Below are 21,671 nucleotides of genomic sequence, written 5' to 3'. Positions count from 1 at the left end.
TCACTTGCTTTGCTGTGGTTAAATTCAGGCTCTCTTCCAGAAAAGCTGAAACAGCTAGATAAAGTTTGCCCTCTGTTTACGGGCCCGTGGCAAGAAGGGAATGTAGGGCCAAGACACCATTTCAAATTGCTCAACTAGGCGCTGTTGTGTTAACGATGTCCACAAAGGAAAAATAAATACAGGGGAAACAAAATTTGTTGACCTAATTAATAACTTTTGCTTGAAGGACATGTTTTGTTGATTTGACAGATAAAAGTCATTGCTTTTAACGGACAGATTGCTCTGGGTTAACTTTTCAAAGCCTTTGCAAAAAAAATTTTTTTTTTAAAGTTTTTGGTTTTAAGACATATCAGAGTAGAGTTTGGTAGGCAGGAGAGACAGTGGGATGAGGAGAGGAGGCGTAGGCTCATTTTCAATCATATTTTCCTCCTTTACTTCAAAAGTGTTGTTTTCTTCCTCTTTTCCTCATTGTATCATCACCCTCTAAAGGATGACTATATTAGTTGCCTAGAGAATGATAGAATTTTCCAGGTGAGAATACTGAGGCTAGCTAATAACAGATTTAGGGCTAGGATCTAGTCTAGGATTTTCGTGTGTGTAGTCAATATAATATAATATATATATTATAATATATGCCTACAACAAAAAATACAGATTGCAGATGTTTGTTTTTTCCATGCACTTTTTTTTTAAGATTTTATTTATTTATTTGACAGACGGAGAGAGATCCCAAGTAGACAGAGAGGCAGACAGAGAGAGAGGTAGAAGCAGGCTCCCTGCTGAGCAGGGAGCCCAATGCGGGGCTCGATCCCAGGACCCTGAGATCATGACCTGAGCTGAAGGCAGAGGCTTAACCCACTGAACCACTCAGGCGCCCCTTTCCATGCACTTTTACATCATCATACTGTATGTATATGATTTTGAATACTGTTAACTTTCCAATTTAACTTCTCAGTAACCAAAGTCTCAACAAGCATCATGTTTAATGTCTGTATAAAATTGCATCATATAAACATACCATGATTCACTTAAGTATTTCCCTAATGTTAGACATTTACCCATTTGCCTTGTTTCCATTTTTAAATTTTTTTCAAGAGAGATGGAGGGTGGGGGATGGGGAGAGAAAGACTCTTAAGCAGGCGCCACATTCAACACACAGAACTGGATGCAGGGCTTGATCTCATCACCATGAGATCATGACCTAAGCCAAAATCAAGAATCAGATACTTAGATTGAGCCATCCCGGTGCCCCTACTTCATTTCCATTTTTAAAATCATTTTAAGTAATGCTATGTTTAGTATCTCCTCAATAATCTTTGACTATGTTTCTGATTATTTCTTTAGGATATGAACGTTTTAAAAGATTTTGATAATCTGTTGACAGGGTCTTTTCAGGAAAGATTCTCTTAGCATATGCTTTAAACCAGTAGTGTATGAAGAAATATTTAGGGTTTTTATCAATATACTAGCTTTACCAATTTTTTTTTTCTTTTTTTCCATCATGCTATTCTGCCCTTAAGCTTACCTTAAAGAACAGAAAGAGAGAGCTGGTGGATGGGGAGAAAAGACGCTAAAATACAAACAGGATATACAATAATGGTGGTCATACATTCTAAAAGTGATAATTGGTTTTTAATTTTCCATCACTCTCCATCTTTAAAGGGAAGCTCTTAGATTATATGAATGGAGTATCAAGGTTTATTTTTTAAAGTCTTAGTATCATTCTAAAAGTCCCACTCAAGTAGTTTATTTTCAACAAATGTCTCCATATTACTAGAATTGGGAAAATCTATTTAAGCATAAATAACAATTCAATGTAATTCCATAGCACAGAATTTTCAGAATATGATCTCATTTTAGCTATTTAGAAACATTGAGAAGTAAACCAAGTATTTTTTTCATTTGCTTACAGAATCTGTTGGAAAAAGCTAATCTTAACGGAAGTTAAAGTTCAGGTTTTCTCAGTATATTATTAAAGAAATCAATCAAGGAAGCCATTAGACTGAGATGGCTCTAAGACCTTGGTAGCTATGGAAGCAAACCAAAACATTAGCTAGAGTCAATTCCTGTAAATGTCTAAGAACAACCAATCACAAGTAGCTAAGTAGATTTTCCCAAATAATGCAAATGCTTAAACTATAGTCAAATAATTTCTTGCTTTGCTTCTTCATTTTCTCTGTAAAAACCTTGTCCTTAGCTCCTCTCAGTGGAGGACTCAATCACTTTCGGTTTGGTGCTGCCCAATTTGGATAAATTTTTGTTCAAATAAACAAAAAATTGTTAATATCTCAATTTATCTTTGTAACAGTATGAAAACACTATATTAACAGAACATTTTAAACATATCAGTAAAAATGGATCCAGTTCTGTGTGTTGAATGTGGTGCCTGCTTAAGAGTCTTTCTCTTAATGATGTTTGTAGTATCACACTAAACAGAAGTTTTTAAAATGTAAGTGGAATGTAACTCAAAGAAAATGAAGTCATTCATGAAGAAGCACTATAATTTTATCCCTTTGGATGCCCAGAAAAAAAGTAGACAGGACTTGGAATTGTCAAGGTGATATTATTTTAGACTTTTAGTTTGCTCTTCTATACCAAAAGCATCTGGAGTCAGAAATATGCTGAAATAGTAAACAGGGGATTGTCAACCCATTGGCTGCTCATCCCTTAAGACTCAGGTAACCTGAAGCTTTTAGACGTTCTGAAGCCAAAATAATCATGATATTTTGTGGGCTTCTGAAGAATTTTGTAAATTGGTATTTAATTTAATAATATCGCAGCATTAAATTTTAGCTTATTTTTAGGTGTTTCCTCCATTGTGTTAGTACAGTGGATTCCCACTTTTATGCAGTATCTTTATGTCCCCTGCTCCTTAGTCTTGGCAATACGCTCTCAATACCTGTTTAACAAGTAATGAACAAACGTGTATATATGGGTGTGAAGGATTCCAGAAGACAAATCTGTCAAGTACCAACATCACATGAACAAGCTCCATTTATTTTCTACCCAACGGTTGGATTAAATTACCATTCATTTTTGTCCAAGTCGCATAAAGTATTATTACTCTGTGTAATAGGCTAGACTCATTCTTCCAGAAAGAAAATAGATTTGGGGGCCGAGAAAATGACGCCCACGAGAATAAAAGACAGAAAGCTGTCTTTCGCGCAGGGCTCTCCTCTCTGTCCCTCCACATTCTCAACAAGAGCGCTTAAGTCTGGGAAAGGGAAGCCGCATGCAGCTGGGCCTTTGCGCGTCGCTGCTACTAGAGGCGGCCGTGCGGTGCTCAGAGTTCTGCCCGCAGGGAACGCGAGTGGCAGGGAAGGTTGCAGGCGGACTACGTATTCTGCGCACGCGCGTGCGGCTAATCCGCCCCAGCGGGCTTCGAGGGGCGGGGCATGCGCGGCAGGTTCTCGCTGAGGTCGGATGGGGAGCTGGGCCTCAGGGTTCCCTGCTGTTGCCGTAGTGCCGTGTGCCGCCCCGTCTCACGCGCGGAATGTTGCTTCTGGCGCTGGGCAGCTCGTGGGAGGCCGGACTTCGGCTTGGCGGGAAGAGGACGGTGCCGTGGGCGGCCGCCGCTCTTCGAGGCCTTAGGGCAGCCGCCTCGCGGGCGGCCCCCAGTAGCGACTCCTCGGGGCTGGTTGGCTGCGGAAGCGCGGGGCTGCGGGGAGGCTCGCAGGTTCTCGGGCGGCGGGTGCGAACGCAGGTCGGCTTTCGGAAGACTTAAGGACTGAGTGAGGGTGGAGGGTGGAGGGAACGTCGTGCCCGGGGACTCTGGTGCGGAAGGAGCCCTTTGCGGGGCGCGCAGAGGCCGCCTTCCTCGGCCTCAGGCCAGGGGTCCCGGGGTTTAAGGCACCCACGAGTCTGAGAGTGTCCGTTCGAAAGTGGTCATTTTCTGGGCGGTTCCAAGTAATTCACAGCTCGTTGCAAACCCAGCGGGTTTCTGATGACTTTCAACTATTTTGTCTTCTACCTCTGAGCGGAAGCTCGGAAGGGTTAATTTGCAACGAAATTAGATGCTCCACTTGGTGACCGAACTGAAAGAACTCAACCTGACTTTTAAGTTTGTTCTATTTTCTATTAGATGAGGCTATTTTAAGGAATTCTTTTGCTCCCTGGAAAAGGGGATGGAGACATTCACATTTTAATCTAAATAAATAGTCTCCTAGTCCTGCTCTGTAAAATATCAGAATTAGCAAACATGGTTGAAACTTGGAAGAAATGCCTAACATGGGAATTGGAATCTAATTACAATTCAGCATAAAGGAATTAGGCATACCTTTTGCATTTTGAAGGGTGTGTGCTGTGAAATTCATTTTTAGGTGTTCGGGGAACTCTTGTTCCTGTGAAATTCGATGAAGATTTCAAGAGAAATATTTTCTTAAGAGGAAGGGGTGCAACGAAATGAACAGGGAGCGTTACTCTTTCTTTTCAAATACTAGCTATAGTATAAACATTTTAGAGATCTTAAAAATGGTCGGGACTTGAAACAGTTTGCATTTGCAGTATTTTATTTATATTAAAACCATTTTTTTGAAAAGCCAATGCGTTTAAAATTTTGACAATGGAGCAAGAGTGATGTTTTCCTTAGCCACAGAATGAAGAAATTATTCCACTAAAATTTTGTACTTGTTCAAGTCCACGCTCATCAAAAAAGCTTTGAGCTGGGATGCAGACCTAGGTTTTCAAACGCTAACTCAGCAGGTGACTGTTTGTGACTGGAGTTAAGGACAACTATTTTTCTAGTTTGATTTCTTAGCTCTGTAGATTATTTGGGGGAATTCCTTAAATCACCTTATGTGACAAGTTCTCTTTTTTATTCTTTTATTCTTCATTATAATTTAAAAAACATAAAGTAAAAGTTGGTCTAAAATGCACTTTATTATGTACTCACATTATAATGGTCTGTTTCAATAGGTACGTCTTTGTTGGGAAGGATGCATTCGATGCTTACATACACAGCTTGAAAAATCAGAAGACGGAAGGCTGATTTATACTGGGAATCTGGCCCGAACAGTATTTGGTGGGTAATCAAAAGTGAGGGTAATTTCCTTTTTTACCCCTGTTTTAGTTGTAAAAAATGTTTTTGGGATATGTTATTTCTTATTTTAACATCTCTTAATTGCAAGATATGAGGAAAAATTAGGTTATATATTTTTTTCTTGTGGCCTGTTGAGACCTTTGCATTTTTAGGAGAGTTTAAAAAGATTTTTAAGACTGTTATGACTTTGTGATCTTATGGCTGGGTACTAAAGCATCCATCCTTTGGCCATTTCCCAAGATGTTTAACTACAAAATAGGACAAGAAATGTATATTTGTGTAATGTTTGAATATGGAGAGAAAAAAATATAGAGGTATATCCCCTAAGAGTAGTTATTTTGGGAGGGTAACTATTTACTTTACATATTTTTAAATTTGGCAGTTAAAATAAACATATAATACTTTTATAATTAAAAAATATATTTCTTTTACATTTTTTAAGGTCACCTTAACATTTTCAAGAAACATCTTTATTTAGTGTCTTTTCTAGGTGGTGTAGAAGACTGGAGAAGACAAAGACAGTGTATTATTATTATTATTACTAAAGATTTTGTTTATTTTCTTGAGAGAGGGAGGGAAAGAAGCAGACCCCTTGCTGAGCAGCAAACCCATTACCCATGCCAGGCTCTATGCCAGGACCCTGGGATCATCACCCTAGCTGAAGGCAGACACTTAACTGATTGAGCCACCCCAGCGCCCAAGACAATGTATTAAATAGCTACAAATTTAAAACTCTTTCCTTAGCTCTTAATTTGGTATTTAGTATGGAATAATTTATTAGGGAGGTCAGAAGAACTTGGGTATGTGTTTTGTTCAAGTTCCTGAGGTTGTATTTCATTTCAGAAATCCTAAAGTATAACCTGAATATCCGAAGGATTACTTTATAGCCAAGTCAGCCACAAGATTTTAGCACTGCAGTTGCATTCCTGTTTTTGATTATGTTGGTGTCACTCACCATCTAAAATGTACTCTGGAAATCTGTATGTTCTAAAATGTGTGGTATCAAAGTAGACTGTTTAAAATACAGTTTTAGCTATTTATAACTTTGGCATTAAGAACTGATTATAATCACTATTTTTTAAAAAGATTTTATTTATTTTATTTGACAGACAGAGATCACAAGTAGGCAGAAAGGGAGGCAGAGAGAGAGAAAGAGAGAGAGGAGGAAGCAGGCTCCCTGCTGAGTCTGCTGCAGAGCCCGATGCAGGGCTCTGGACCCTGGGATCATGACCTGAGCCCAAGGGGGAGGCTTTAACCCACTGAGCTACCCAGGCGCCCCTGATTATAATCACTATTGAGAAGAGTTCTGAAGTTACTGGTAAAATCCATTTTGGGTGATTAGAGATTTCTTCTGGAGTCAGTACATGAGTGGGCCATTGAGCCTGTGTCATATCTCTGGCCTGGCATACCTGGATTTAAACTATTGAGAGATGTTAACAGTGATACCCATGATACCTTTCCTTCTGAACAGACATGGTTCCTTCAAATTCAGGGAAGGCTTTTTAATTTATTTCCTATTTCCATTTAACTCCATTCTGTAAAGAAGAGAATATAGATAGGGATTAATTTTGGTGTGGGTAGGATGTTATGTTTATAGATGAGCGTAGCTATCCATGGTATTTAAAGTTCTAGAATTATAACTTGTATAAGAATTTAATGTTTGAGTTCTTTCAATGTTATGATAATAGAAACTCACTCTATATCCTTTTCAGAGACTGCTATTTTTTTCTATGTAGAAACTGAGGGAGAAACCTTTTTTCTATGTAAAACTGAATAAGAGACATTAGGATAGAGGTTCCATTCTTGGAGATTCTTTAAACTGGCAAATGGAGCCTCATTTAAAGACTTTTTTTTTTTTTTAAGATTTTATTTGTTTGACAGAGTTTGAGAGAGAGAGAGAGAGAGAGCGCACAAGCAAGGGGAGAAGCAGGGAGCCCAGTGCAGGACTCGATCCCAGGATCTGAGATCAAGACCTGAGCTGAAGGCAGACGCTTAATGACTGAGCCACCCAGGCGTCCCTTGTTTAAAGACATTTGAAGGGTCTTTTAGTTGATAGTTCTTGATAATTCATTAGTAAATATTACTGATGTCATAGTAGTCTTACTGTAGGATGAGTAGAACTTGAACATCAAGAGGTGTGAAAAAAGGGCCTCTCAGGGATGGAAGTAGTATGAGCAAAGACATGAAGATGGGAGAGCCCAGAATATGTTTATAAATTAGTAAGTACTTCAGTCCAGGCAAAATAACGTGTACGTGTGTATTAGTTTCTTCGGGCTCTTATAATACATTACCACAAACTTGGTGACTTAAAGTAATGGATTTGTTCCCACAGTTCTGAAAGCTAGAATTCTGAAATCAGGGTGTTGATAAAGGCCGTGTTGTCTCTGAAGGCTCTAGGGAAGAATTCCTTGCCTCTTCCAGCTTCTGGTGGCTCCCAGCAGTCCTTTGTGTTCCTTGGCTTATGGATGCATAACTGCATAATTCCAATTTTTGCTTCCTAATTCAGACAGCTCTCTCTGTGTCTGTCCTGTTCTGTCCTTACAAGGGTATTCTCATTGGATTTATGGCCCACCCTATTCCAGGATGATCTCATCTCATTTTTTATTATCTGCATAGACCCTATTTCCAAATGAAGTCACATTTGGAGGTTCTGGGTGGACATGAATTTTGGGGTACCCTCTTCAACCCTGCATAGTGTGACAAAGTCATGGAGGAAAAAAGAGGTAGTTGGAAGGAGTAAGGAGGCTTTTATATAGGAGGGATCTTGGTCCCCATTGTATTCATGTTGTGTTGTATGTGTACTGGTGTCATAGCAACTACCTGTGGGAGGAAGGAAGGAATTATTTTTAGATTACTAATACAAGATAATTAAGCCTACAACCAATAGCAATGAAGAAGAGTGTTGTCAGACTTTTGGTTTTTGGCAGTTTTGGGGAAAAATATCTCACTGTGCTTTTAATTTCACGTACTTAGGATTGAAGTTTATCAACATTTCATCTGTTTAGGGGCCATGTGCATTTTTGGTTCAGTGAGCTGTCTGCTTATATTTCTTGCATGTATGTGGATAGGGTTTTAATCTCTTTCTTATATACTAGAAACTTTCTATATGTTGGGGATATTAATCCTCTGCGATAGAGGTTGCAGATATTTTTCTCATTTGTCTCTACTTTGTTTGTGTCCATGTACATTTATGATGTAATCAGATTTACCTGTCTTTCTCCTGGATTGCTTCTGTGTTTTGAATCATAATTTTTTTTTAAAAGATTTTTATTTATTTATTTGACAGAGAGAGACACAGCGAGCGAGAGGGAACACAAGCAGGGGAGTGGGAGAGGGAGAAGCAGGCTTTTTGCTGAGCAAGGAGCCTGATGTAGGACTCGATTCCAGGACCCTGGGATCATGACCTGAGCAGAAAGCAGATGGTTAATAACTGAGCCACCCAGGTGCCCCTTAAATTATGATTAGATATGATTAGAAAAGTTTTCCCATTCTCAGATTATAAAGGACTTCCTGGATGTTTTCTTATATATCTATGATTTTATTTTTTACATTTAAACCTCAGGATTATTTGGAATTTTCCTAGTAGATGGTATAAGGGATGGATTGAATTTTATTTTTTCTATATATAGCTGTCCAGTTGTCCAACACCACTTTGGCCCATATTTGAGATTTTTTTTTTCAAGGTTTTATTTATTAGAGAAAGTGCATGTGGAGGAGTGGAAGGAGAGGGACAGGCAGACTCCAAGCTGAGCACAGAGCCCTGTGCTGCGCTCGGTCTTACCACCCTGATACTGTGACTGAGCCAAAATCAGGATTCAGACACTGAACTGACTGAACCATCCAGGTGCCCTGAGACTATATCTTTATACCACATTTTCATATGTAGTTAGGTTTATTTCTAGATTTCCTATTTTGTTCTATTGATCTATTTATTTGTGCACCAGCACCACACCATTTTTTTTTTTTTTTTAAGATTTTATTTATTTATTTGAAAGACAGAAATCACAAGTAGGCAGAGAGGCAGGCAGAGATAGAGGAGGAAGCAGGCTCCCTGCTGAGCAGAGAGCCCGATGCGGGGCTCGATCCCAGGACACTGGGATCATGACCTGAGCCGAAGGCAGAGGCTTTAACCCACTGAGCCACCCAGGCGCCCCTTAATTATAGTATCTTAGTTTTAGTATCTAATTCCCCCCCCTTTCTTTTCTTTTTTGTTTTTCCAAATTAACTTTATAATCAACTTGTATAGGATCTCAACTTGTCTGTTTTCTAAACAGATGGTGTTTTTGTTGGGATCATGTTAAAATTATACAGTCAAACTAAGAAATTTACATTTTAAGTCTTTTATTTAGTGTGGTAAAATATACATAACATATAATTTTATCATTTTAACCATTTTTAAATATGCATTTCAGAAGTCATTGATTCTTAATCTTTTTAATATGACAGGTAAAAAATATCCCACTGTTATAATTTGAATGTCTTTTCTTGGTAAAGAAGTTGAATATATTCATTTCCCACATATTTATTAACCACTGGTGGTGTGTTTTTTGGTAATTTGCTGTTTTAATCCTAGGCACTTAATGTTAGTCTCATATTTATTTCAACATTTAATGTTAGGTATGTGGAAGTGCTTGTTAATAGAGAGTTTTACTTAATAATCTGCTAACTGAATTAACGTTTATAGTATTCATAAGGATCTTTGAGTACTATTAAATTTTTATTGGGGAACTGAGGTGGAGGCCAGTTAACCCTGAAGTAGGTTTCCTACCTGGAGAGGCAGTGTAGTGTATTGGTGAAAGGCCTGGACGCTAGAGTCAAATTGCCTGGGTTTGAATCCCAATACTGCCTGCTTCTAGGTAGCTTTGTGACCTGGAGCAAGTGCTTTGTTTTTCTCATGTTGGAAATGGGAGTGAGGATGATAATTACACATCTGTTTCATAGTGCCTTTTTGAAGATGTCATGAATAAAATACATAAAATATGTAAAGTACTTCAAACAGCTTGGAAAATAATCATGATATATGTGTTTTGATTTTGTTGTTTTGATGATATAAGAAGAAAGGTAGAAGAATTAAACTGGGTAGATTGATGCTTTTATAAAATCTATAAATATTAATGTTATCCCTCTTTCTTTTCCTGTTTAGGTGTGAAATGTTTCTCTTATTCTACAAGTGTCATCAGCCTTGCATTACTACCATACATTTTTGCACAAAACAATATTATATTTGGAAGTCTGCCTTTGCAAATATTATTTTATGGCATCATAGGAAGCTTTACAGTGATCACTCCAGCACTGCTTCACTTTATTACAAAAGGCTATGTTGTTCGGTTGTACCATGAAGCTACAACAGACACTTACAAAGCCATTACTTACAACGTTGTGCTTTTAGAAACGAGTACCGTGTTTCACCAGAATGACGTGAAGATTCCAGACAGCACACATGTGTTTACCACGTTTTATGCTAAAACGAAATCGCTGTTAGTTAATCCAAGGCTCTTTCCAAACCCTGAAGATTATAACCATCTAATGGGTTATGACAAACCATTTACTTTTGATATGGAAGAAGACAGTGAGAAGAAACAGGTTAAAGATGAGAAATGAGTCTATTGTTTTTTACATTTGTGCTTAAATGTGATTTATGTTCCAAAGTATATTAATAAAATTGCCTTTACTTTTGTTTTCTGTTAGTGATTGAAAATAATTTGAAACTGTATCAACTTTTAATTTTTACAGAATTATATTCCTATATAATAAATATACTATGTTTGAAAAATGAATCATGTAATATTCTACCACTTGTGTTTTTAAAAAAGTGAAAATACATTTTCATGCTGGCATATGCATGGATAATTTTTTTTTAAAGATTTTATTTATTGACAGAGATCCCAAGTAGGCAGAGAGGCAGGCAGAGAGAAAAGGGAAGCAGGCTCCCCGCTGAGCAGAGAGCCCAATGTGGGGCTCGGTTCCAGGACCCTGAGATCATGACCTGAGCCAAAGGCAGAGGCTTAACCCATTGAGCCACCTAGGCGCCCCTGCATGGATAATTTTATATAATGTGGTTGTCTCTAGGCTGGGGATCGGTGTCAGAAGCAAATGGGAGAGTTCTTTTTCCTTTACATTTGGATTTTTCTAGGTGTAGAGATAACTAATTTCACGTGCATTAAAAACTTTTTAAAAATTTTAATATTACGGGAAGCAGTGTTATTTTCCCTTTGGTTCTAGCACAGGTTTTTGCTTATCTTTTCAGGCATAGTTGCCCATAATAGGAATCTGTCCAGTTGAGTGTGGTAGCTACAGGAGAAATGGTGACCCAAGTAGTGATGTCTTTGGTGACACTCTTCTCCTTTGGTGTATCCTATTAGAGTTGGAAAATCATAGGTACTAAATAGATGTACGGTAGCTTTTATAAAGTCACAATCTCTATGCTAATTTTATAAAGTATTGGCATTTTCAGATTTTTAAAACTGTAAAATGAAAATGGTTCTTGTGAAGGATTTTCAGCAAGGAGCAAAAGGCCCTAAGTCATGCTTTTAGATCAGTAGATAACTTATTAAGTGCCCAGTGTGTGCCAGATATTGTGCTAGTTGCCAAAGTCATAGTTAAGAACAAAAGACCCAGGGGTGCCTGGGTGGCTCAGTTGATTAAGCGTCTGCTTTCAGCTCAGGTCATGATCCCAGGGCCCTAGGGATTGAGCCCCTTGTCAGGCTCCCTGCTCAGAGGGGAGCCTATTTCTCCCTCTCCCTCTACCCTACCCCCTGCTCATTGTCTCTCTCCCTCTCTCTCTCACTCTCACTCTCATTCTTACTCCATCTCAAAATCTTGAAAGAAAAAAGAACAAAACACCCAATCTCTGGAGCTGCCTAATGTCTCCTTTTGTCTGTCATGATGGTAAACCTAATCTTTATGGCTTTCCTGTGTATGAGGAAGGTTGATGGGGAAGCACCAGAAACCTCATGCATTCATAGACAAAGATCAGGTCTGCAGCTGCTAGAAGCTTATAGGAGAGAGCGTAACATAGAAAAGTACTCCCCTTTCTGAGGTCTAGAGCCTGCACTCTGGTAGGATCAGCCAGCTTGTGATCTAGCAGAAGGCAGGCTCTAGGTCTCAGAAAGATGAACAAGTTGCTGCCATCCCTATCTTCTATTTGGGCCTCTGCCTGCCTGTTCCTCTGTCCTGTCACTTAGATATATACCTGTTGCTATCTTGGCAGTTAATGTATCTTTCTATAAAATTTTCCATGATCAAATATTAGTAGAGGCAAGAAAAAAAAACCACTTAGTTCCATTCCTAGAAGAAAAAACAGCATTATTAATATCTTAATGTTTTCTCCAGTTTCTTCATAACTTGTTCTGAGTGTACCGTATCTCTCCTAGTGTCCTGTATCCTTAAAACCATTCTGTCACCTGCGGAGTGGAGTGAAAAACCTGTTTGTATTAGTATCAGAATAATTCAGAAGACAACTTGGTTGTTCAGGGAAAAGAAAAAAAAAGTTTAAAATAGTGAGAAAGATGACTTGTCAAGTGCATGGTCTGGAGCCACACCAAGAAGAAAAGGAACAGTATGTGTAGAACATGATTCATCACTGAAATAATCAGCAGAAACAATTCAAGCCAAGGTGAGGAGGAAAAATTTACACACACCACTTTACTACCTTCACCACAAGTGCAGTAAAATCTTGGAGAGGCTGGGGAGGTGAGGAGTCCCACTATCTACAGGAAGGGCATTGAGTTGGTTTTGAGTCTCAAAAGGCAGGGTGATCCTGGCTTAACACTGGGGTTTTATCAGGTAATATGCCTGTTGATAATAAAATGTCTTGTAATCCCTTTTCTAAACATTAGTTTCATTATTCTGAAAGACTTAAGCTTTTAGAAGCAAAAGTAACAAAATGGCCATTAGGTCTCAATGATAGCCTTAGCTTGGACACAATTTTAGAGATGGTATTCTGATTTTTTCAGGTAATTTTGTTGTTGACTTCCCTTTCGTTGAGAATTTCAATCATTCAAAAGTTAGAAGAGTATAATGAATCAACATAACTGTCATTCAGATTCAACATTTACCAATTTGTTGTCAATGTTGTTTGACTTATATCCCAACCACTTGCCCTCTACTTTTATTTGGAAGCAAAACCCAGTCACTGTAACATCTCTTTCTTGAATATTTTTTAACTCTACCAGATAAAGATGTAAAAATTATAATACCATTATAATACTCAAATCACTCCCCTCTTTCCAAGTCACTCCCTTCTCCCCAAAGTTATCAAATATCCAGTTTGTTCAAATGCCAATTTCCTCCCCAGATTTTGTTTGGATTAAGATCTTAGTAAAGTTCATGCCTTATTCACACCAATTTATTAAATGTCTTTCAAGACTCATCTAACCTATGGGCCTCTCCATTCCTTTCGCTTTGTTTTTTTCTCCTTTGTAAATTACCTGTTAAGAAACGGAGTTCTTTGTCCTTTACATCTTTTCGTGGTCTAGATTTTCTGATTGTATCCCTGAGGTGTAGATTAATATGTTTCTCTGTCTTCTGCACCTCCTATAAATTGGTAGTAGGACTTGAGACTCATCAGATCGAGATTTGATTATTTTGGATAATTCATAGATGATGTTGCTTTTTTTTTTTAAGATTTTTATTTATTTATTTGACACAGAGAGAAAGAGATCACAAATAAGCAGAGAGGCAGGCAGAGGAAGAGGGGGAAGCAGGCTCCCTACTGAGCCCGATGGGGGGCTCCATCCCAGGACCCTGAGATCATGACCTGAGCTGAAGGCAGAGGCTTAACCCACTGAGCCACCCAGGCACCCAATGATGTTGCTTTTATTAACAATTGTTGCATTGAAAAAATTGCCCCCAAAATTTAGAGTTTTTTTTTTTTTTTAATTTTTAAAGACTTCTTATTTAAGAGAGAGTGTGTGTGTGTGAGTGAGCAGGAGGAAGGGCAGAGGGAGAGATGCAAACTTCCCACTGAGCAGGGAGCCTGATCCTAGGACCCTGAGAACATGAGCCAAAATCTAGAGTTGGATGCTCAACTCTCTGAGCCACCTAGGTGTCTCAAAAACTAGAGGCTTAAAATGTAATACTGCATGGTGCCTATTGGTCCAGTATCTGGGAGTGGCTTAGGTGAATGCTTCCGGCTCAGGTTCTGTTGTGAGGTTGGAGTCAAGCTCTCAGCTGGTGCTGCTGTCATCTGAAGGCTGAACTGGGGCAGGAGGGACTGTTTCCAAGGTGGCTCACTCACATGACTGACAAATTGGTGCTGGCTTTTGGTGGGAGGCCTCAGTTTCTCACCACATGGTTCTCTTTTTAGGGCTACTTGCTGCCCCCAGAGCAACTGATCCAGAAGAGTAGAGTAGAAGCCACAAGGATGTATATGATCTACCTTGAAAGTTGCACACTTTTATTATGCAATATTTTATTAGTTACAGAATCAGCTTCATTCCTTGGTGGAGGAGATTCACAGCGATGTGAATACTAAGAAGTAAGGATCATTGGGAGCCATCTTGGAAGCAGGCTACCACAGTGTTCATTCATCAGGAAGTTCAGAAATCCTTTCTGTCTCTCACTCTTCATGAAGTTAGCAACCACTGATGCTCGGTGCCCAAGCTCAGTAATTCATTAGGTGTTGCAAAATGGTTATATTCTATTTTTCCTTTTTTCATATATTAGCTGAATACTTCTAAAACCAGAGAAAAGAGTAAAAGGAAGCAAGGGAAGATTGTCCCAAATCTACTTTTTGGTTACTGGTATTTCAGTTTCATTAGATCAGGATAAATGCTTGATTCTTTCCCTTTATCAGTTTTCAAAAGAGTTGACTTCCTAGCATCATCTAATGATTAATTACACTTTTAAAAAATTATGTGCTCAGGGCACCTGGGTGGCTCAGTTGGTTGATCATCGGACTCTTGGTTTTCGACTCAGGTTCTGATCTCAGCATTGTGAGATCAAGCCCCATGTTGGGCTCTGCATTCAGTGCAGAGTCTGCTGGAGATTCTCTCTCTCTCCTCCCTCTGTCCCTCCCCTCTGCTCATGCTTGCTCTCTCCCTTTCTCTCAAATAAGTAAAGTCTTTAAAAAAAATTATGAGCTCTTAGTTTTAAATAAATACATTTGGTGTATTTCAGTTCATTGTAGTTACTATCTTAATGTTTGTATAGTCTACAGGTAGCTTGAATAATGGCCTCCCAAGATGTTCATGTCTGGAAACTGAATATTGCATTATATGGCAAAGGGGATTTTATAGATAGATCTTGGGGAGATTACCCTGGATTATCCAAATGGTTCTAGTATAATCACAGGGCTCTTATAAGGAGGAAGCGGAGGTCAGAGAAGGTGATGTGAAGATGGAAGCAGAGATGGGAGTGCTAAACTTTGAAGATGGAGGAATACATGGGTTGCAGCTCTCCAAAATGAGAAAGTAAGGAAACAGTCTGTTCTGCCAGAGTCTCCAGAAGGAACCAGCTCTGCTGACACCTTGACTTTGGCCCAGTGAAGCCGATTTCAGACTTCTGACCCCCAGAACTGTAAGAGAATACATTTGTGTTGTTTTAAGCCACCAAGTCAGTAGTTAGTCATTACAGCAGCAGTAGGAAACCCATCTTTGGTCAGTGGGGTCTGTCTTCATATTGGTTATCTAATATGCTAAGATGTTCTGGGCTCCATCTTGTACATTTTCTGCCCTATATCTGGAATCAGCAAACTCTTCAGAGTCTTTGTTCCTTTCAGTGGGAAATGGTGTTTTGGAGACCACTAGGGGCATTCATAGGTTTTTTTTCTTCTTCTTCCCCCCCCCCCACTTTTTAATGTAGTAAAAAATAAAATATAAAATTCACCATCTTAACCAGTTTGAAGCACAAGTTCAGTAGTGTTAACTATAGTTACACTGATGTCAACATACCTCTAGAACTTCTCGTCTTCCAATCCGGAAGCTCAGTATCCACTAACAGCTTCCATTTCCCATCTTCCCTCAGATTTTTGCCTTTCTAAAAATGAGAAAGTAGCATGGTTCTTGAGTGGAAACTTTTACCAACATCTGATTATTTTCCTCTAAACCTGTAGACTTTTAGGCCCTGACTCCATGCTATTTTTATTTTTGGTTACTAATCCCAAACTATGTCCTACAAAGAATTTTAAGTAGCGAAGTATCTAAACAATGAGCTATTTTTATAGAACAGTGAGAATTTTGAAATACATGCTACATCACAATAATGACCATTGCATTATCAGGGCCCAAAATATTCCCTGGAGCTGCACTTTGCTTAAGTAAGTGCATTCTGAAGCCTGGTGTGGTCCCTGCCCAAAATGCAGAACTAGAGCTAATATCCCATGTCTGCGGTCTCATCTAGTCTGGCTCAGCCTTGTGGCTGTACCTGTTGTAGAACAGAAATAATTTGCATCAGACTATTCAGTTCAGATCTATAGGTCCAGCTCCCTGGGCCATGAGAAACTGTGGTAGAAAAAATTGTATTAAAAAAAAAAAAAACCAACACAGATGGAAAAGGAGTGGCTGTCTCTTGGGATTCTAAAGGAGCCCTACAGACTGGTTTTGTTACTATTGACCAGGAAGTACCTTGTTTTGTTTCGTAAGCTCTGTGTTCTCATACGCATTACGTGTTCTCAAAGAGTATATTCTAAATCATTTTCCTTTCTCCCCTTGCCGGAAGTGCTCAAATATTAAACACATACACTCAAAAGAGGAAACTCAGGAACTCAGAAATCATGTGACCGATGACTAAGTTAAACCTTTTCTGCTTTCTGAAAGGGAAGAGTCTGATGATTAGTTGCCGATCCCCCTTGTATTTGTAAAGTTTTGGAGATACTGAATCATGTTCTCATTTATGCTTTTTCCCACTCTGTTTTCCTACATATTTGCTGAACTTGGGGAGCAACGCTGGGTCTGCAACTCCTCTGATGTCTCTGTTTGGTATACCTATTGTGGTAAGTAAAACAGCAGCAAGTGGTTCAGGGTAGGTTTTCCTAAGAGCTTCGCACTGCTGGCGGGGTGGGGGGTGGGGGGACTCAGGAAATGATAGTGTGTTCCAGCTGCTGCTGCGGGCAGCAAAGGTGATGGCTGGTTGCTGTCCTGTGTGGATTTTCTCGATCCTTCACAGACCTCACAAGTCTCTAAACTGTGCTGTACTTGCCCTCCAAGGGCTTCTCCTGTTCCCTGTGGTCCACTCTCTCCACCTCAAGCCCAGTTTGAGATTCTTCCCAGTTTTGGCAGAACTCTTTGCTTCTGAGCTTTTGCCTCAGCCCCAAGACTTACTGGTTCTTCTTGAGAAGGTGGACCAGTCCTAGCTGCGTTTTGGAATTGATTATTGCTCTGGTATGTGTCCTTCTTTTCTTCCTTCAGCACAGCAGTGGGCATATAACAAGTGCTTCATAAGTGTTTGAGGCTGTGACTTTTGAGGAACCTGGGAAACACCTCTCTAATAGGATGTTAGCCTGGTTCTGTCAGTTACTAGCTGTGTGACCTTGAGCAGAAAGTACTTAGCCTCTCTGTGTCCCAGTTTTTTTGTAAAATGAAAGTGATTTTATAAGTTTTACCTATTTATTTAAAGAAAGTGGGGGTGGAGGGGCAGAGGGAGAGAGTGAGAGGGAATCTCAAGCAGGCTTCATGGCCAGCATGGAGCTGAGGCAGGCCTTGATCTCATGACCCTGAGATAATGAATGACCTGAGCCAAAATTAAGGGTCAGACACTTAAACTGACTGAGCCACCCAGGTGCCCCCAAAAGTGATTTTAAAGCTATTTTACAAGGGTCGTTGTAGGTTGTTTTTAGCATGTAGCCATATAGAAACAACAGTATTGACGAGATCAGTCAGACCCTAATGCTATTAACTAGCTCTATCACTGTTTTTTGGTTTTCCTCCCTATTTCTCTACAAATGTCTGCAGTCTGAAAGCACAGCTTCAGGGCTAGACTGCAGTTTTGATTTGGCATTTTCCACTGGTTTGCTCAGCATGGGTTGACTGGTCTTTTCTACCCATTAGTAATATCAGGAAGGTTTGATGCTTCCAAAAATGCTAGCTCCTTGAGATTCTGTTGGGAAAAAGGATTGATGGTGTAATACTTGGGGGGAGATTTACAAATGTACTTTGAGTTCTGAGAAGTTCTGTAAGAAAGAAACCTATTTAATCCCCTGATTTTCAATTTTATTTTATTTTATTTTTTGAGTGTGTGTTGACTATCTTGAGAAACACATTCTGGGCAATGCTAATATAAAGTTACTTCCAGGGAATTAGCATAATTGCCAGGTGTGAGAACAAGATTTAGCTGCGTGACCCATCTTACCTTCATGGTTTTTTTCCTGTGTGTGGATTGTACTGAATTCCGTTGCAACTAATCTCTGAAATTTTTCCATCCTCTAAGGTCAGTATACCTCTCCCCCACCAGAAAGCCTCCCTAGTCCACTCTGCTGCCAAGTCTCTCCTTTCCTTTGGCTTCTATGTACCACACATTGATTATATCACCTTCTATTTAAAAGAAACAAAAGCTGTTATTTTAAAGTAATCTTTACACCCAACATGGGGCTTGAATTTACAATCTCGAGATCAAGAGTCACATGCTAGGGCACCTGGGTGGCTCAGTCAGTTGAGTGTCTGACTCTTGATTTCAGCTCAGGTCATGATCTCATGGGTGGTGGACTCAAGCCCCACATCTGGGTTCTGCACTCAGTGGAAGTTTGTTTGAGGTTCTCTCCCTCTGCCCTACCCACGCATGCGCTGTTTCTCTCAAATAAATAAATCTTAAAGAGAGAGAGAGAGAAAGAAAGTCACATGCTGACTGAGCCAGCCAGGTGCCTCAATTATGCCACCTTCTCTGTGCCATGTTTCACATGGCCTTTATTTGTATCACACTTCCTGTTATTATTCAAGCTTTTGATCTTTTAGTAATAATAATCGATCTGTCTTTTGGTTTTTGATGGAGGACCTTATGCTCTTCTGTCTAATGCTGAGAAGTCCTATGGTCCTTTGCTGCTGCCCCACTGCTCTGGGGACTGAGGGGAGCAAGCAGAGTACACAGCTACAGCACAACCCTGCTTGGGACCATGGCCACTGCCATGTCATTCATTATCTTCTTTCCCTACCTTAGAGAATCTATCTGGTGAGCCCAACATGCGTGTGTGGGAAGCTCCGATTCCTGTAGGTATTCCTGTGAGGAGGGTGGTAACAACAACACTTGATTGAGTCTTTCTGTGAGGATGATTTCCATTTGGTGAAGCTGTGGGTTTTTGTTTTTTTTTTTAAAGATTTTATTTATTTATTTGTCAGAGAGAGAGAGAGAGAGAGAGAGCGCGCGAGCACAGGCAGACAGAGTGGCCGGCAGAGACAAAGACAGAAGCAGGCTCCCTGCAGACCAAGGAGCCGGATGTGGGACTCGATCCCAGGATGCTGGGATCATGACCTGAGCCAAAGGCAGCCACTCAACCAACTGAGCCACCCAGGCGTCCCGAAGCTGTGGGGTTTTAATAGTGGATTGGTTTGCTAGGGCTCCCACAATAAAACACCAAAGACTGGGTGACTTGACAGAAATTTATTTCTCACAGTTCTGGGAACTGGAAGTCCAAGACCAAGGGTCAGCAGATTTGTTTCCTTCTTGCTTGCTGATGGGTGCCTTCTTGCCATGTCATTATTTGGTCTTTTCTCTGTGTGCACTTATGCCTGGCACTCCCTGTGTGTCTAAATCTCCTCTTCTTATACGGACACCGATCATATTGGAGTGGGACTTTGCCGTAGCAGGTTCTTTGAACTTAATCTCCTGTTTAAAGACCTAATCTCCACATATAGTCACACTGTAAGGGACTGGGAGGTTAGAATTTCAACATATGAATTTGGTGGTGGTGGTGGGGGACACACAATTCAGAGCTACAGAAATGTCAAGAATTAGCTATGTGTTCCTCAACTTTGGAAAAGGCAGAAAATGTGGGTGTGTGTGTCAGTCCATAAGACCCTGGACACATGCCCTCTTGTAACCTAGAATCATCAGACTCAGATTAGGTTCTAGACTTTTTTTTTTTTTTTTTTTTTGCTATAAGTAGTCCAGAAACCCAAGAATTAATAGATCACTTAATTAAGCCAATATTCACTGAGCATCTAGCATGTCTGTTCTAAGCACTGAGGATATTATACAGTAGTGAACAACAAAGACAAAGTCCCTGCCCTAATGAAGGTTTTTTTTTTTTAAAGATTTTATTTATTTATTTATTTGAGAGAGAGAGAAAGAGAATGAATGGAAGGGGGTGTAGAGGGAGAGGAACAAGCCCATTCTGTCCTGAGCACGGAGCAGGACATGGGGCTTGATCCTGTGACCACTGGAGGTCACCACCGGAGCCTAATCAAGAGTCTGATGCTTAACTGACTGAGCCACCAACATGCCTCCTCATGGAGTTTTTATCAGTAAAATAAAATATTCAGCATGTTAGATGGTGGTAATTTCTCTGAGAAAAAAGTAGAGCAGGAGAGGGGACAGAGAGCAGAAATGGGGAGAGGGGTTGCATTATAAAGTGGAGTGACCAAGGAAAGCATCCCTGGGAAGATGACATTTAGTAAAGACCTGGAATAGTTGAGGGAGTGGGCAAAGGCCTGATGTGGGACATGTCTGGTGTGTTGGAAGGATAGTAAGGAGGCCAGTGTGGCTGCAATAGAGTGTGGGGGGGGGGGGTGGAAAGCAGTAGAAGATGAGGTCATAGAGGATATGGGGAGGAGATGAGGGCCTTGTAGGTCAGGGGCATGGCTCATCTTTTACTGAGAACAAAGACTGGTTTGGCTCTTGTGCTGATGATAATCCATAGGGGGGCACAGGTGGGAGCAAGAGATGTGTTGGAAGGCTGTTGCATAATACTCCAGGTGAGAGAGATAATGGTGACTTGGACCAAAGGAGCTGCAGTGGAGGTGATGAGAAGGGGTCAAATTCTGGAAGGAATCTGAAGGTGGAGCTGACAGGACCAGCTGACTGGGTGTGAGCTTGCATCATGGCCCTCCCAGCTAAGCAGGGATATCCCCATTTCTTGTGTATCCCTCCCCCCCACCCCCCGCCGAGTGGGCCAGCCTCTTTCCTGGTCTTTAGTTGTACTTCTGTTCTCTAACTCAAAATATTCTTGTCTGTTTCATGCCAACCTTTTGTGGTCCATCAAAAGTCTTACAGAGCATGTCAAGTCAGCTGAATTTAATTCAGTTTAACAAGCTTTATTTAATAGGCACTGAGTTTAGTTATTATGCTAAGGAATACTGAGAATGTAAAGTTTATGTGAGATATAGCTGGAACATCAAGGAGCTTCTGGGTTTTGTCTCATGTGTAGTAGGAGGAGTAACTGTAACATGAGGATTCATTCATTTATTCTATGAGCTCAGCATGCCCCCTGGGAAACCCAGTAGCTATTTGGAGCTAGAACTCCTGACTTAGGGCAAGCTGAACCTCCTTCTTCCTATCCCATTGCATCATCCATCTAATTCCTTAGGCCCCCAACCAGGGGTATCCTTTATTTCTTTTCCTTATCCCCCACATTCAGTGTGTTGCTGATTCCCATTTTCACTATCTCCAGAGTATGTTCTCAACTAACTACTTTTCACCGTCCTCTGCTCACCACTCATACCCTCCATCTCTCCTCTGGACTGATGATGACAAGGGCATTCCTGTC

General features: G+C 40.2%; 2 protein-coding genes across 3 annotated transcripts in view; both read left to right on the top strand.

Annotated features, from left to right (window-relative positions):
* Positions 1-3,386: 3,386 nt before the first annotated feature.
* TMEM70 (transmembrane protein 70) lies at positions 3,387-10,716 on the top strand. The gene is made up of 3 exons (XM_045997405.1): positions 3,387-3,703; positions 4,915-5,020; positions 10,182-10,716. The coding sequence occupies exons 1-3, from the start codon at positions 3,494-3,496 to the stop codon at positions 10,637-10,639; spliced, it is 774 nt and encodes a 257-aa protein (XP_045853361.1). The 5' UTR covers positions 3,387-3,493; the 3' UTR covers positions 10,640-10,716.
* A 6,041-nt stretch (positions 10,717-16,757) lies between these two features.
* Positions 16,758-21,671, top strand: part of LY96 (lymphocyte antigen 96) — a 36,637-nt gene continuing 31,723 nt past the window's right edge. The window contains exon 1 of one of the 2 annotated variants that reach the window (XM_046021328.1): positions 16,758-16,970. In XM_046021328.1, coding sequence (XP_045877284.1) covers positions 16,859-16,970 — 112 coding nt within the window. In that variant the 5' untranslated portion in view covers positions 16,758-16,858. The remainder of the gene's footprint in view (positions 16,971-21,671) is intronic. The other variant, XM_046021321.1, reaches the window with a different exon arrangement.

The sequence above is a fragment of the Meles meles genome, chromosome 1 (assembly GCF_922984935.1).
Source record: "Meles meles chromosome 1, mMelMel3.1 paternal haplotype, whole genome shotgun sequence".
NCBI classification, from domain to species: domain Eukaryota; kingdom Metazoa; phylum Chordata; class Mammalia; order Carnivora; family Mustelidae; genus Meles; species Meles meles.
The sequence above is the reverse complement of the archived record's forward strand: the minus strand, read 5'-3'. Positions and strand labels throughout refer to the sequence as shown.

Excerpts from the sequence above, each read along its gene's own strand:
- TMEM70 (XM_045997405.1), top strand. The coding sequence starts at position 3,494 with ATGTTGCTTCTGGCGCTGGGCAGCTCGTGGGAGGCCGGACTTCGGCTT. Across the intron at positions 3,704-4,914 it reads GGCGGCGGGTGCGAACGCAG|GTACGTCTTTGTTGGGAAGG; the intron begins GTCGGCTTTCGG and ends CTGTTTCAATAG. Across the intron at positions 5,021-10,181 it reads TCTGGCCCGAACAGTATTTG|GTGTGAAATGTTTCTCTTAT; the intron begins GTGGGTAATCAA and ends TTTCCTGTTTAG.